Source organism: Ochotona princeps, chromosome 11, assembly GCF_030435755.1.
Source record: "Ochotona princeps isolate mOchPri1 chromosome 11, mOchPri1.hap1, whole genome shotgun sequence".
NCBI lineage: Eukaryota > Metazoa > Chordata > Mammalia > Lagomorpha > Ochotonidae > Ochotona > Ochotona princeps.
In genome coordinates this window covers 43,647,009-43,661,657 of record NC_080842.1, presented here as the reverse complement: position 1 = coordinate 43,661,657, position 14,649 = coordinate 43,647,009, and the positions used below count along the sequence as shown (strand labels likewise).

At 53.2% G+C, this 14,649-nt stretch overlaps 2 protein-coding genes across 5 annotated transcripts; both read left to right on the top strand.

The window, feature by feature from the left end:
- Positions 1-1,585: 1,585 nt before the first annotated feature.
- On the top strand, positions 1,586-6,402 carry SLC10A4 (solute carrier family 10 member 4). Its single transcript, XM_004579114.2, has 3 exons — positions 1,586-2,262; positions 2,864-3,074; positions 5,651-6,402. Exons 1-3 carry the CDS (start codon positions 1,685-1,687, stop codon positions 6,161-6,163), a joined length of 1,302 nt encoding a protein of 433 aa, XP_004579171.2. The 5' UTR covers positions 1,586-1,684; the 3' UTR covers positions 6,164-6,402.
- A 783-nt stretch (positions 6,403-7,185) lies between these two features.
- On the top strand, positions 7,186-14,289 carry ZAR1 (zygote arrest 1). 4 transcript variants are annotated; one of them, XM_058670425.1, is made up of 5 exons: positions 7,186-8,209; positions 9,287-9,379; positions 9,481-9,555; positions 10,574-10,832; positions 14,084-14,289. In XM_058670425.1, the coding sequence occupies exons 1-4, from the start codon at positions 7,304-7,306 to the stop codon at positions 10,715-10,717; spliced, it is 1,218 nt and encodes a 405-aa protein (XP_058526408.1). In that variant the 5' UTR covers positions 7,186-7,303; the 3' UTR covers positions 10,718-10,832; positions 14,084-14,289. The 4 variants fall into 4 exon arrangements, with proteins under 4 accessions (XP_058526408.1, XP_058526409.1, XP_058526410.1 ...); XM_058670426.1 differs by lacking the exon at positions 9,287-9,379; XM_058670427.1 differs by lacking the exon at positions 10,574-10,832.
- The last annotated feature ends 360 nt before the right edge of the window (positions 14,290-14,649 follow it).

The window sequence follows — 14,649 nt, the reverse complement described above, 5'->3', positions numbered from 1 at the left end:
GTTGTGGAAATGTTGACGTGTTGGCAGAGGCTCTGCCCTCCAGCACTTCAAACTGCCCTAGAGAAGGAATCGCTGATGCAAAGGTAATTGCAGGACGTGTGTCTTTGGTGAATTTGGTCTGATCTCTTACATCATCTGACGTTTTCATGAGACAGGAGAACAAACGGCAAACACAGAGCTCATTCCACCACTGGGCAACGCAAGGGTCCCAGCATCCTTTCTCAGGATAAGGACAGGTGCCCTAGAAGGACAAGCCACTCCATCTCAGCTCTGCTAGGGAGCAGCCCTAAGGTCTGTTGGCTTTAGCCTGGAAATTCTGACCTTTGCTTTCTTAGCGGCACACCCTGTGGGGCTGGTCCCTCCTGACAGCTGGAGGAGCCACCTTGTTTTTTGGCTTCTGTATGCACCTGCTGACCTGAAGTTGCTGGATTTGCATTTCTGAGAACTATGCATCTGAGTTGTTTGGGGATAAAGCTGTCTAAGCAAGGGAATCCCGCCGTTTTATTTCTTGTTATTCCTTTCATCATAAAGCCAGGACTTTACCTAGAACACTCCATAAATCTCCCTGGCCACAGACAATAACTCCACCTGCCAGTAACTTCCAAACACAACAAATTTTTTTTCCCAGAGGTTTTTCTAATCTCTCGGATATTACGGTGCGGCTTGAGCGGCTGAGGCTCCCATGTGTCTCACCTTCCTCTTTTTTTTTTTTTTTTTAAGATTTTATTATTATTGGAAAGCCGTACATACAGAGAGGAGGAGAGACAGAGGAAGATCTTCCATCCGATGTTTCACTCCCCAAGTGAGCCGCAACGGGCCGGTGCGCGCCGATCCGAAGCTGGGAACCAGGAATCTCTTCCAGGTCTCCCATGTGGGTGCAGGATCCCAAAGCTTTGGGCCGTCTTCGACTGCTTTCCCAGGCCACAAGCAGGGAGCTGGATGGGAAGTGGAGCTGCCGGGATTAGAACCGGCGCCCATATGGGATCCCAGGGCGTTCAAGGCGAGGACTTTAGCCATTAGGCCACGCCGCCGGGCCCTCCTCTTTTTTCTAAAATAAAACTTGCCAAAAGAGAATCAGGCACAGGCGATTGGCATCATCTCTGCCTGCCACACCAATCCTCCTCCCCCCAGCCTCTGGGTTATCAGGATTTTCTGCTTTAAGACTCAGTGTGACAACTGTTTGCAAATTCAAGCCATATTCACGGTCTCGCTCCTCTGGCTTCTTGGTGAGACAGGTCCCTATCCCTGGCTTGCAAGGCACAGGTTGGCGCCCGCTTAGGCCCTCCCTCCTTTGCCACTCCCGCCCACTTGCTGCGCCTGGGTCTCTGGATTGCATTATAAAAAAAGGCACAGCCCTGCGGCCAACTTGATCGGCAGCCAGGCGTGGGCTTCTCTCCCCGTGTCTTTGTCAGGTCTTTGTTCCGCCTCTGGCTACCCTGGAGCAGAACCACTTACTGGTGATTAAAAGGCGGGGGCAGCGCGGCGGGGCGGGGCCTGCGGGGCTCGGGGGACCACGAGGCTGGGAGTGCGAGTCAGCCGCGGCGCTGACCCCGGAGAGCAGCAGCAGCCTGCCCGACACCCCGGCCTGACCCTCCGAGCTCCGCGGGGTGGCTGCCGGCTGCCGGGCCAGTGCACCCCGCATCACCGAGCGAGGAGCGCGCACCAGAAGCCTCAGGACAGCGCCATGGACGGCACGGACAACGCCACTGTGCTCTGGGCGCCGTCCTCCCTGCTGCCGGACAATTATACGCTGTCGCCCAACGCCAGCAGCCCTGGCCCCAGCGCGGACTTCTCCCTGGCTCCTGCCTCCAGCCCAGGGCTCAGTCTTGGGCCCGGATCCAGCTTCAGTGCCGGCCCGACCCCAACCCCGCAGCCCACGACGACAGTGGCGGTGGTGGCGACTGGGGGCCAAGGTTCATCCCCGTTCCCGCGGCCCTGGGTACCCCACGAACCCCCGTTCTGGGACACGCCGCTGAGCCACGGGCTGAATGTGCTGGTGGGCGCCGCGCTATGCATCACCATGCTGGGCCTGGGCTGCACTGTGGACGTGAACCACTTCGGGGCGCACCTCCGCCGGCCCGTGGGTGCGCTGCTGGCTGCTGTCTGCCAGTTCGGCTTCCTACCGCTGCTTGCCTTTCTGCTGGCCTTGGCCTTCAAGCTGGATGAGGTGGCTGCCGTGGCCGTGCTCCTATGCGGCTGCTGTCCTGGAGGCAACCTCTCCAACCTCATGTCTCTTCTGGTAGACGGCGACATGAACCTCAGGTACGGTCTTTGCGTCCTGGCGCGGCTTTCTCCACGATTGCAGATTGCAGCGTGAGGTGGGGACCCCAAAACTCCGGTTGGGAGGAAAGAGGGCGAGGGCGGCGAACAGGAGGGGCGGGAGCGCGCTCTGGACCTAGGCAGGGCTCCCGCACCATGAGGTTGGTCAGCCCGGATCTTGAGCCACTGGGAGGACAATCCAACCACTGGGAGGACAATCCAGCCACTGGGAGGACAATCTTGAGCCACTGGGGGTCTGGCCTAGGGACTCGCTGGAAATGTCAAAGGTGAGGTCTGGGCTGGGTTTCCCCAAGAAGAAAGCCAAATCTAGTGAGCGCACAGGCACTGCCAGGTGCTACAGAGGATGAAGAGGCTCCTCCGGATTATGTAAGTTCAGTCGGCTTCTAAAGCCAGGGCAATAGGCCTAAGATTGTTTCCCATCAGCTTTGGATGTACATGGTCTCCCAGTGCTCAGCAGGCCTGGAACCGACTCCCCTTGTACCCCCAGGGACCTGCGGTGTTCCCCGTAGCTGCAGGGAAAGGGGAGTTCTGCTCCCCCCGCGCTGAGCCTCTTCCGATGTCTGTGCCCCTCCTTTTCTCGCAGCATCATCATGACCATCTCCTCCACACTGCTGGCCCTTGTCCTGATGCCCCTATGCCTGTGGATCTACAGTCGCGCTTGGATCAACACGCCCCTGGTGCAGCTGCTCCCCTTGGGCGCCGTGACCTTGACGCTTTGCAGCACTCTTATCCCCATCGGTCTGGGTGTCTTCATCCGCTACCGATACAATCGCGTGGCAGACTACATCGTCAAGGTGAGCTCACCCCCACCCCCACCCCCAGCCAGCCACCTGCGTGCTTCTGCGCTCTGACGCCCACCCAGGGCTAGGAGGTGGGGAAGGACTGGAAGGCACTGGCAAGAGATGAACTTCTCAAGGTAACTGCTGCCTCTTGGAATTCCTATAATGGCAGCTTGACTCGAGTTTTATTTCCGCTAATTGAGACAACTACGTAGTTAAAGGCTGGCTCCTAGAACTCCATTCATGGAGACAAACAGGCGATGGCCGTGGGAGATAACGGTGCCATTAAAGCACAGCACTGACAAACTCAAAACCAACACCAATCTATTTTTTCCAAAGTGAGGCTAATTTTGAGACACTCTGTAAGAGTTTCCCTTTAAAGAAGCTACTATTAAGAATAAAAGCATTTTCCTTTTAATAAAAAGTTGATACCATTAAGACTAAAAGCATTTAACTGAAAACTTACATTGTACCAAGAATACACAAGATCTAGGCTTTAAGCTCTCCACATTGGAGCCTGTCGATTATGTTGCCATGATTAAATGTGCATATCTTATTTCTCCTTTCCCACCGGAGCATTTTGCAGTTTCTGAAGCTTTGAAACAGGAAGGGATTTCATTGACTTATTATTTAACTCTGTATTTCCAACACTGCGTTCTTTTTTTAAAAGAATGTTTTTGTTCCAGTTAGAAATTTTCCAGTAGTTGACTGGAGAAAAAAAAGCATGTGTAAGTTAAGCTCTCTTTGAAAATTCAAAGACAGTGAAAGAGTGAAACATGAACAAGATTTTCATTTTAGAAAGTCCGTGACACACATAACTAATTACCGTAACATGTTCAAACACATTCCCCTGGCTAAATGAAAAGAAACATGCCCATTGTAAAATTTATTATCTATATTTAGGAAATTTAATCTGTGTTTTATTTATATTAATTTTAAAAGTAATCTCATGATAAAGAGGAACCAAGTTTTATTAATGTAAGAATTTCTATACATTCAACCTTGAGCTAAAGAAATCCTTGATACATGTGACACACATGTCTGTTTGAACGAATAACATTATATGTAAATATGCACTATTTATACATATTATATACAACCAATACTTTTGAAATAGATTCAGAACATATTGAGCATAATATGTGCTCAATGTGATATCACTTAGTGTAAATAACACAGAGATTAAAGGAGAAAGCCAACCAAATGGATTATTTGCCTGCTAAAAAGGGAAGAAATATGTTTAAATTACAGGAAATAGGATCAGCTATCTTTGAATTTAAGGTGAATTTATCTCTAAAGTTAGCACACTAAGCATAATAATTTACATAAGTGTTACACTTTTGCATACACTTTAAATAAATGAGCATTCGGAGGCAATCTCCAAACAATTAAAGATAGTTTAGAAAAACTTCCAAATGAGAACTGTCACCAGGAAGACTCAGATTTCCTGTTCAACTTATCAGTGCAATGCAGTATTAAAGTTACAACGTTTTGATATGTGATCGTCTGGTTTCTGCCAATGAAGTGTTTGCAGAACTGCACCTTGTACTTAGCACAGCATCCTTCAGGATGGACTTCAGGGACATTGCCACTTACTTTAGCAAGAGTCTAAGGGACTCCTTGGAGGCCCATGTCACAGCCAGCCTGTCCTCCCTTCCTCGAGGAGCGAGGCACCTGAGGTGTGTTCTGTGTCTCTATCCTCCTTCCCCGTTTCCACCTGCATTTTCAGTTTAACTACCGTCCCAAGGAGAAATAGCACGGGGATTTGTACCTTTCCTTCCTACTACTGATAGTATGCTTTGTTTCACTGAGTGACTTGTGACAGTGGGAACATCATGATGACACATTGCATCGAGTCAGTTGGCACTCAGTCTAACACCTGTCTGAGTCATTTCTAAGCACTTACAGGTGAGAAATTCCTCACAAACAGAAGAAAAAGTGGTGTGATGCTGGACCACAGTAAACCCTTCATATCTTAACCATTTTTCTCTGATGTAATTTGGAGTTGGTCTTTGTTTCTATTCCTGTAATAAAATCCTCCATGGTATAAAGCATTTTGAAGGCTAAACAACCCCATGTTGAGTTCCCTTGTTGTTAATGGCAGGAAACACCCAGCGTGCCCAGCAGCCTGTCCTGCTTATCAGACCGCAGCTAGGATTCCCAACTCCACGCTGTCTGCATTGTTTGTAAGAAGTATGGTGGTCCCAGATCAAACGCATGCTCGGGACATTCAAAACCCCAACACCAAAATCCATGTTGGGGGCTGAAATCCTGGGGACAGGCCGTCTGCAGGGCAGGGTGGCTTCTCTTCCATAGGCACTGTTGAGAGAGCTGGTGGTCCCAAGGAATAGGCCTGAGTATGTGACTCCTGAGGGGGTCCCATCTAGATCACCTGACAAGGCCAAGGCTCCAGGCCAGAGGAGCTGTCCAACACAGATGCCTCCGGAGGGGCCCCTGCCCAGACTCCATCACAGAAGGTGGCGAGACCAGCTGAGGCGCCTCTTCCAGGAAGCTCTAGATTTGTGGGCAGGATTCTCCTCCAGCCATCTATCTCATTGCTACTGACTTGCGTGTCCCTTCTCCCTTGCCAGGTGTCCCTGTGGTCTCTGCTTGTGACGCTGGTGGTCCTCTTCATACTGACAGGTACCATGTTGGGACCGGAACTGCTGGCTAGCATTCCCGCGGCTGTGTATGTGGTAGCTATCTTCATGCCCTTGGCAGGGTATGCCTCGGGCTATGGCTTAGCCTCGCTCTTCCGCCTGCCTCCCAACTGTAAGCGGACGGTGTGTCTGGAGACGGGCAGTCAGAACGTGCAGCTGTGCACGGCCATCCTGAAGCTGGCCTTCCCACCGCGCCTCATCGGCAGCATGTACATGTTCCCCCTGCTCTATGCCCTGTTCCAGTCGGCCGAGGCGGGCGTTCTGATCCTCATCTATAAGATGTATGGGAGTGAAATACTGCACAAACGAGAACCTCTGGACGAAGATGAAGACACAGATGTTTCCTATAAGAAGCTAAAAGAAGAAGAAATGGCCGACACCTCGTACGGCACAGTGAAGACGGAGAACTTGATCATGATGGAGACTACCCAGACTTCCCTCTGAGCCCGCAGATTCTACACTCCATGCTTGTGGCCTGTGGTAGTGCATATGTTTACATACACGATAACAGTTGGATCACATTATTGTCTCTGTAACAATTAGGATCTTCCTATGGTGTGGCTTCAACAAGTGTTTCCACCTATTCCAAATCCAACTTGGTAATATCGTTTGCACCTGGGACAGCTCCAGCCAAGCCTGACTTCAGTAAATGTGCCCTTGGTTTGCACCCTGATCAGTTTCTACGACTGGGACCTGTGGGCTCTGCCTGCACGATCTTCCAGGAGTGGAAAACAAGCTGCCTTGTAAAGTTGTAGAGTATTGCGTCTGATGTAATTGTTGTAAAAAAAAGTGTGCTTGCTCAATTGATAAATGCCGATAACGTTGCATTTCGAGCTGTATTCCAAAAAAAGAAAGAAAATTTCAAACAAGCCAACGAAACAGTGAAATATAGTATTTTATTGTTAAACCGTGTCAAGTGGAAGACTGCTTCATGAATGTGTTTGAATATCTGGTATCCGCTGGTAGTGAGTCGCGCCGCTTTTTTGCGCGGGAGGGGGGCAATTTTCTTAACAGTGCCTCTTCTATGTTTGTGTGGGCATATTTCAGATCTGGTTACTTTCGGAGGTGTGGCTTGTAGCTCTGCTCTCTGTTCCCACGAATAACAAAACCTAGCCCCCTGCCCTGGCCACCACGGAGAGAGAGGAACCTTGCTCCGGGAGAGAGGGCTTCAAGAGGGGCGGAGTGGCCCTTGGAGTTCTGCTCCTTAGCCTGGGGGCCCCTGGGCCTCCTGGCCACCTGCAGCTCGGCGACGGGCGGTGCGCATCACCACCTGGTTCTGCAATCAGGCAGTAACAAGATAGAGCTGGGAGCCTCCGCTCCGACGCGCACACTTCCAAATCAGCCTTTGACCGCGGACAAATAAGCCCTCTTTCCGTATCGGCCGAGGGTATCGGTGCCAGGCTCCGGGGATGCAGAGTTTCCGTAATGCGGCAAGTCACCGAGGAGTTCCTCGGCGGGGACGCGAGCCCAGCCGGCAGCGGTGGCACCGGCGTCGACCCCCTGGCCCGGCAGCCCCAGCAGCCCGGGCGGGGCGGCCCGCCTATTTAGGGCGCGGCCGCCGGCGAAGCGGCTGAGGCTGCGTTTATGGCCGCGCTGGGGGACGAGGTGCTGGATGCTCACATGTATCCGGCCTGCGCCCCCTACTCGTGCCCGTACCCCTACCCGCCCGCCCCCAAGGGCAAGGGCGCTGCGACGCGAGAGGCTTGGCGGCCCCGCGGCGGAGGCTACCCTCCCACCGCCCCGGCCTCGTCGTCCTTCCCGGGCTACGGGCAGCTCACCGCCGCCGAGTACTTCGAGACCTACCAGCGAGCGCAACTCATGGCCCTGCTGTCTCAGATGAGCCCGGGCCTGGGCCCGCCGCCCCGCAGGCCCAGCAGCCGCGACGTGGCGGTGCAGGTGAACCCGCGCCGCGACGCCTCGGTGCAGTGCTCGCTCGGGCGGCGCACGCTGGCTCGCCGGGCCCGCGACCCCGGGTCCCCGACCTCCCCGCAGCCGGCCCGCCGCGCGCCCGAGGCGGCCAGCTCCCCGCGGCCGGTGCGCTTCCCGCGCACCGTCGCCGTGTACTCGTCCGTGGTCTCCCGCCGCCTCGCCGCCTTCCTGGAGGAGGCTGAGGCGGCGGTGGACGGCGAGCAGAGGCCCGGGGCGCGGGAGGGAGAGCGAGGGCCGCCAGCCGCCAGACCCCCCCAGGGCCCCGAGGAGGGCGAGGCGTCGGCGCCGGAGCAGTCTCGGTCTCCTGGATCGGACGAGGAGGTGGAGGAGGGAGACCCAGAGGAAGAGAAGGACGAGGCCCAGGCCGCGCTGCGGGCGAGCTGGGAGCAGCCGGCCGACCGGGACTCGCCCAGGCTGCCGCCGCGAGAGACCCGTGGAGGCGAGGCCGTTCTGAGCAGCCCAGAGGAGCAGCCGCTGGCGGCCCAATCCGACGGCGGCGACCGAGGCGACGCGACCATGGGCACTCGCGAGGAGCCGGGCAAGGAGCGCCTGCGCTTCCAGGTGAGAGGCCTGCCGGGCTAGCCAGCCGGATTGGGGCGGAGAAGCTGCGGGGTCCTCCCGACCTTTACACGGTGGCCGTATTCCCCTGCTGGCCGAGCTGGGCCTGGTGCCGACCCCACGCGGTGGTCAGGATGCCCAACCTGGTGCCCGTTTTTCTGAGTCTGATTACCTTGTAACTAATGCCCCGATGGAGGGCACATGGGCAGGTCTTGACCCCTCAGTTGGGCACTATGTCCCAGGGCATCAGGCCAGAGAGCCACTATGAAAATTCCTGGGGTTCCTCGCAGCGCTCCCCTAAGAGACTTCTGCTGGGAGTTCCCGGAGGGCTTCCTGGAGGAAACAGTGCTTTTTAAGAAAGCATCCCAGCTCAGAAACCTCAAGCCTGCTGAAGTCTCTGTACCGCCTGAGACAGAAGGGGGAATGCAGAACAGCTGGAACCCAACGGGGAGTGGGGCTTTTCTGGTGGACAGCTGGGAAGGGGAAGTGGGGGCAAGTGACTCGGCCCCAGGCTGGGGGTGTCCACACCCCAGGTAATTCTGAACCTTCCTCAAGCCTGCTCACCTGTGAAGGTGAGGGCGTTCTCTCTAGCGCTAAAGGCCCAAGGCTGGAAACCCGTGCACAGCTGGCTACTCCCGGGAGGGAGGAGGGCACGGGAGCACCAGGGCCTCCCGCTTTAGGTTGTGCTGACCACCTGTTGGCCTTGCCGTTGGTGAACCTGACCTTGGGGGCAACACTGGAAGGTGTCCTGGGTTAGAAGAGAGGCTGAGAGCTCCCCAGGGACCGCTCAAGCTCCACGAAGACCTGTGGATGTTTACCTTGTCCCTGTCCGTGTTGGGGAGGGAGGATCAGCTGTCCCTCTGTCACAGCCTCCTGCGCCCAGGGAACTGGGCATTCTGGGTGCTGCTGGGCCTTGCCTATTTACTTGGTTACACCATGTGCTTCCTTGATAGGCTTGTTGAAGAAGTGGACCCCACCTGACGCCACTCTCTTGCAGGGCCTGGAAGGGGGTGGCAGCTTCTCCCAGTTACTGTTGAGGAGAGTTCAGGGCTCTTGTGGGTAATCTGGGATTGTGTTCAGTTCTTAGAACAGAAATACGGTTATTACCACTGCAAGGACTGTAACATCCGGTGGGAGAGTGCCTACGTGTGGTGTGTCCAGGGCACCAACAAGGTAAGCGAGCCAGGGTAAGCGAGCCCACGGCACTGGCATCGCCTTGCCCAGAGCGTCCAGGGGCCTTTTGCTCTTGGTGAATCTTTTTTGTCTGGCCACAGGTTTACTTCAAACAGTTCTGCAGAACATGTCAGAAGTCTTACAATCCTTACCGCGTGGAGGATATCACGTGCCAGGTAACACTGGGCAGTTTTGTGTTTGGCCTCTGGTTGGAGACACAGGGTGGATGTATTGAAGAAACCAGGTGCTCGGTGACTTAGCGTTTTGATTGCTTCTTGCTTAGCAGTTGTAGAACTAACATAAACCAGGACCTCCATGCCAGCTTCTGTTGGCCCTGCCTGCCTTTGGCATGGCAACGTCTTTTTAAATGGTGACCTCTATTGCAGAATGGAAGGATGTCAGCTTCCCCGCTGCTCAGTCTAATGTCAAAAACAAAACTGAAAAATGGAGCAGTTCTTTACTGCCGTGAGGCAGTGAAGGTTGAGTGTTTTCAAGGAGTATGTTTCACACACACAAGACAAAGGCCTGTGGGGAAGCGGTGCCGTTTCCTGGGGGCGTAGGGTGTGAAGTTTCAACCTTGCCCAAGAGTTCACAAAGGAATACTTGGCTTTGCACTCAAGCCAAGCTGTCTGGCTTTGTAAAGTTCGTTCAGGACATGTTGCTTGCTTGCTTGGTTGCTTGCTTTTAGCCAAGCGCTGTGCTGAGGCTGAGGAAAGCAGTGACCAAGTGACCACACAACTAGTGGAGCCTCATCCGCCCTTTGAAGGGGCCTGACTGTTGCACTTGTCCCCAATTGGATATTTGGTGGTATTAACACTTCATGGTGCGTAGAGAGAAACTCGGGTGGGAAAACTATGGAGGGCCTCCTAGATCACTGCTCTGCTCCTGGCCTTCATTGTGAAGTTCATTTCTACTTGTTCTCCACCCTTGTGTACTCTAAGGGGGTATGGGGATGAGCCCTTACCAGGTTGTCTGAAAAGAAAGGCTCACCGTTCGGAACAGAGTCCAATGCACATAGCCCCATTCTAGCGCAAGTAGCACCCTCAGTCCCTAGCCCGATGGTTGTGGGGCAGGGATGCAGGTAATCCGGTGTGCACAAGACCTTGACCAAGTGTACACACGTCGTTGGCCCAGACTAGGACTTGCCAGTGGTTGGTTGTCTGTCCATGCTGCTTCTCACTTGGACTTTTTCAGAGTTGTAAACGCACTAGATGCTCCTGCCCAGTGAAGGTTCGCCACGTGGACCCTAAACGGCCCCATCGGCAAGATCTGTGTGGGCGATGCAAAGGCAAGCGCCTGTCCTGCGACAGCACGTTCAGCTTCAAGTACATCATCTGAGCAGATGTAGAGGAGGGCCTGGCCGCCAAGCAGCCCTGGGAGCTGTGCCCCAGCCCCTTCTCCTCCCACAACAGTCGTGAGAGGCAGTGTGTGTTGACAGAGCCTCAGAATAAAGGTATTGCAGAGCAATCCGCAAGCTGCATAGAGTCCCGCATCTTCCAAATAAAGTTCGGGAGGGCTGGTCTTGGGCCACAAGTCTGGCCTGCCGCTCTAACATTGGTTGACCTATCCTGGGCCAGGCTCTGAGCTAGTTTTCAGCTCTCTGAGAAAACCCTCAGGCCTATAGACCCGTTGACTATGAAGGTACCACAAAAAGTTCGTGGAAAAATAGAATCCAGCTCTGGGCATAGGTGTAGTGTTGCAGTGGGTTGAGCTGTTGTCTGTGATGCCAGCAGCCATATCGGCACCTGTGTGCTGCTTCTGATCCAGCTCATTGCTAATGCCTGAAAACGCAGCAGAGGATGACCTAAGTGCTTGGGCCCCTGGCTGGTACAGCCATTAGGGGACTGAACCAGCAGATGGAATATCTGTATCTTTCTCGGTGTATCCTCTCCCTTTTTTTTTTTTTTTTAAAGATTTTATTGTTATTGGAAAGCCGGATATACAGAGAGGAGGAGAGACAGAGAGGAAGATCTTCCATCCGATGTTTCACTCCCCAAGTGAGCCGCAATGGGCTGGTACGCGCCGATCCGATGCTGGGAACCTGGAACCTCTTCCGGGTCTCCCATGTGGATGCAGGGTCCCAAAGCCTTGGGCCGTCCTCGACTGCTTCCCCAGGCCACAAGCAGGGAGCTGGATGGGAAGTGGAGCTGCCGGGATTAGAACCGGCGCCCATATGGGATCCCGGGGCTTTCAAGGCGAGGACTTTGGCTGCTAGGCCATGCCGCTGGGCCCTATCCTCTCCCTTTTAAAGATACCTGTTAGATTTCCCAACCACCGTGAAAGAACAAATCAGCCGAGTATAGAGAAAAATATAGATGGTCTTTATTCAAAGAAACTCTTCCCCATGTAGTGAACAGATAGATGTGAAGAAAGGAGCTACAGAGGAACAGGAAAAGGCGAGGAGAGAAATGGGTGTTGTCTGGGTCCTTAGCTGGTGAACGTTGGGCTGCGTCCGTCATTGGAGCAGCAGTGGCTCCACTGCCTTGGGGATGTTCTGGGCTTCTGTTGTCCTTCCCAGGTTCTAGTCTGAGGTCAGAGTGACTTACAGGGTTCAAAGCAAGCTCCGCTTCTTCCTATTCATGGTAACCAAAATACCTTTTGAAAAACCTTTGGAGCAAAATATGAAGTGTTAAATTTTTCAGTAACCTTTTTGAAGATCTCTAGTGTGCATGAATGTAAAAATTTTTCTTGCCCAAGCAACTGTTTTCCCATGAGTGTTTTGAAGTCCCAGGTAGATCTGTAGGGCTGACACTTTGCAAGGAAGGCATGGACTGAACAAAAAGTTCCTAGACATCCGCCTAGCTGCCTCCTGGGGGGTGGAGGCACAGTGTTCCTTGAGGTGCGGGGAGGCTGCTGCAGGTGACCCAGGGAGAGGTGGGGAGTGGGTGGGAGCTGCAGGGTCCCTGGGGAACCACCATGGAAGGGCAGGGGAGAAGGCTGGAGCGCTGTCCTAATGGTAGTCCTGCAGATGTGGGCAAGTGAGGCTTGGGACTGACCGACCTATGGCATCCTAAGAGGTTGAAAAACAACTTGAACTTCAGATGGTATCATACCCGACTCTCAAAACTTAGCCTCTGGGATTGTGGACAGTTTCAAATTGAACAGTCTTCCCTTTATTGACCTCACAGTTGTTACTCATTCTAACCGCATCTGAGTAGCATCCCTAAATGATTGCCCTGGAAACACCAAGTCTCCCTGTGGGAACTCTTAGGCGAGGAAGGTACCAAGCCTGGAGCCTTGGGTGTTTCCCATGAAATTGAAGGACAGATGGTTTCATGATCCAGGAATTCCAACTGACAGCTGCTATTTGTGCCTCCTTGCATTTCCAAACCCTGCCATTCAAGCTAAGCCTTCACTTGCTGTTGGCAGCCTGCAAGTACCTGGGCCACTGCGCCCTGGGGCTTCTGGGACTCCCTGTGTCCGGGGGTGGGGGCAGTAAGGGCCACCTGCCTCAAGACGCTGGTGGCGCTTGTCCCAGGGCAGAGTCTGAGGCCAGCCTGTACTATCTTGGGTGAAGTGTTTGACAAGCACCCCAGGCATTGCTTATGGGATTGAGAACCGCTGGTTCCACCAGCCTTGTGCCCAGTATACAACACGAACACAGAGTGCCTCTGCTCTCAAGGCACTTCAGTAGAAGGTAGACGGCTATTTGCTGTGACCTAGGAGGAATGAAATAAAGGGAGTTGTGATGTATGATCTAGAAGGCCCACTCCGTTAACAGCCTGGAGTAAATAGGTGGGACTTGGAGGCCAGGGAAGGCCTGTCTTGAGTGCTACCCCGGCCAAGCTGCAGTTGGCATAAGATAGGAAGGAGGCAGATTCTAGGATAAGGCGATGCCTATGATGGCCGAGCAGCGGAGAACAATCCAGGTGGCCACAGTGGTAGACTTCTCTGAAGATCACAATGGTAGGTTAATCGGGTAGGCCCGGCCTGGGAGGACTTTCCAGGCCTTGCTCGGAAGGACTGGCTTGTACCTGGTCACCGGGAGAACCCACCGCGAGGTCCTAAAGGTGTGGTGTGTGACTAGTGGGGTGACCGGTGCACCTTTACAAAGATTCGCTTTGCTAAACAGACTGCCTGTTGGTGGGAAAGGTGCCTTTCAGAGTCTACATCACGTGGTGGTGGGTGGGGACAGAAATGCTGACCAGTGTGCTGGGTGTGGGTGCAGGTGGTCTGTGCTTGTTCTAACACGTTGTTGATTTGACTGGTTGCGGTGGGGGGGCGGTGGTACAAGGCTGTAAGTTCATTGCCCTCCTGGGTACATAGGTGGGACAATATGTGCTCAAAAGGTACTTACTGACTCAGTGGAGAGGGACAGGGGCCAGTGATGAGACTGCTGGCTGTTGTGGGTGGTTATTGTATTCTTTAATTGACATTGTTTGCTGTAAACTTTGGGTAGCAGGCGCAAAGTTTAGGGTGGAAAAAAGTAAGATTCAGACTGTCTTACTCAGAGTCAAGGGCATTCAGGCATCGAACAAAGAGGCACAGCCACGGAGCAACAAGGAGGCAGGGCTCAATGGGGTATGTACACATGCATAATTCAAAACCCATAAATATGGTCTAATGTAGCCAGGGGCTGGGCGTAAAGGGGCAAGCTGGGAGTTCTCCGTGGATCCTAGTTTCCAAGGTGACATGGGTTACTTTGAGAGGCAGAATGCCGTGCAATTAAAACCATGTTGACTCTAATTGTTTCCTTTTCCTTAGGCCATACTGGGGCAGTGACTGAGCAGTTCTCATTCTCAGGCCGCCAGGGGCACTCCTACTGTGGCTTTGGTGCCTTGTCTTCAGGGAAAGAAGCAACAAATCCTAAACTGAAGGTAGGCTGTGGGTTACACCACAATGTTTCAGTGAAGAAAAAAAACTCTTCCTTTGCTGTCATTTTACTACTTCAGGACAACCAATTTAGTGCCCAAAAGAAAAAGGCTGCATATGGCAAAACCTGGGGTCTATAGGGAACTGAGATGATACATCAGCCATCTGATGAATTGTAAGTGCAATTTTTGGATTCAGAGAAACGCAAGTCTGAGGAAAGTCCAGGTACGACAGGCCCACCCTAGTGCACGCTCACCTTCTGCAGGTGTTTCCATTCTGTTTCCATAGGTAACTAGATAAACCTGTATTTACCTATATGAATACCTGCAGAAAGCACCTTTGAGCAGTTTGAAAGGTCTGGTTTGGGTAGTTAGTTTGATTTTAATTAGAATTTAATTAGAATGAAGGTGATAGTTCGAAGTTTCTAAATGAGGCACACTATAATCATTGTTTGTAAG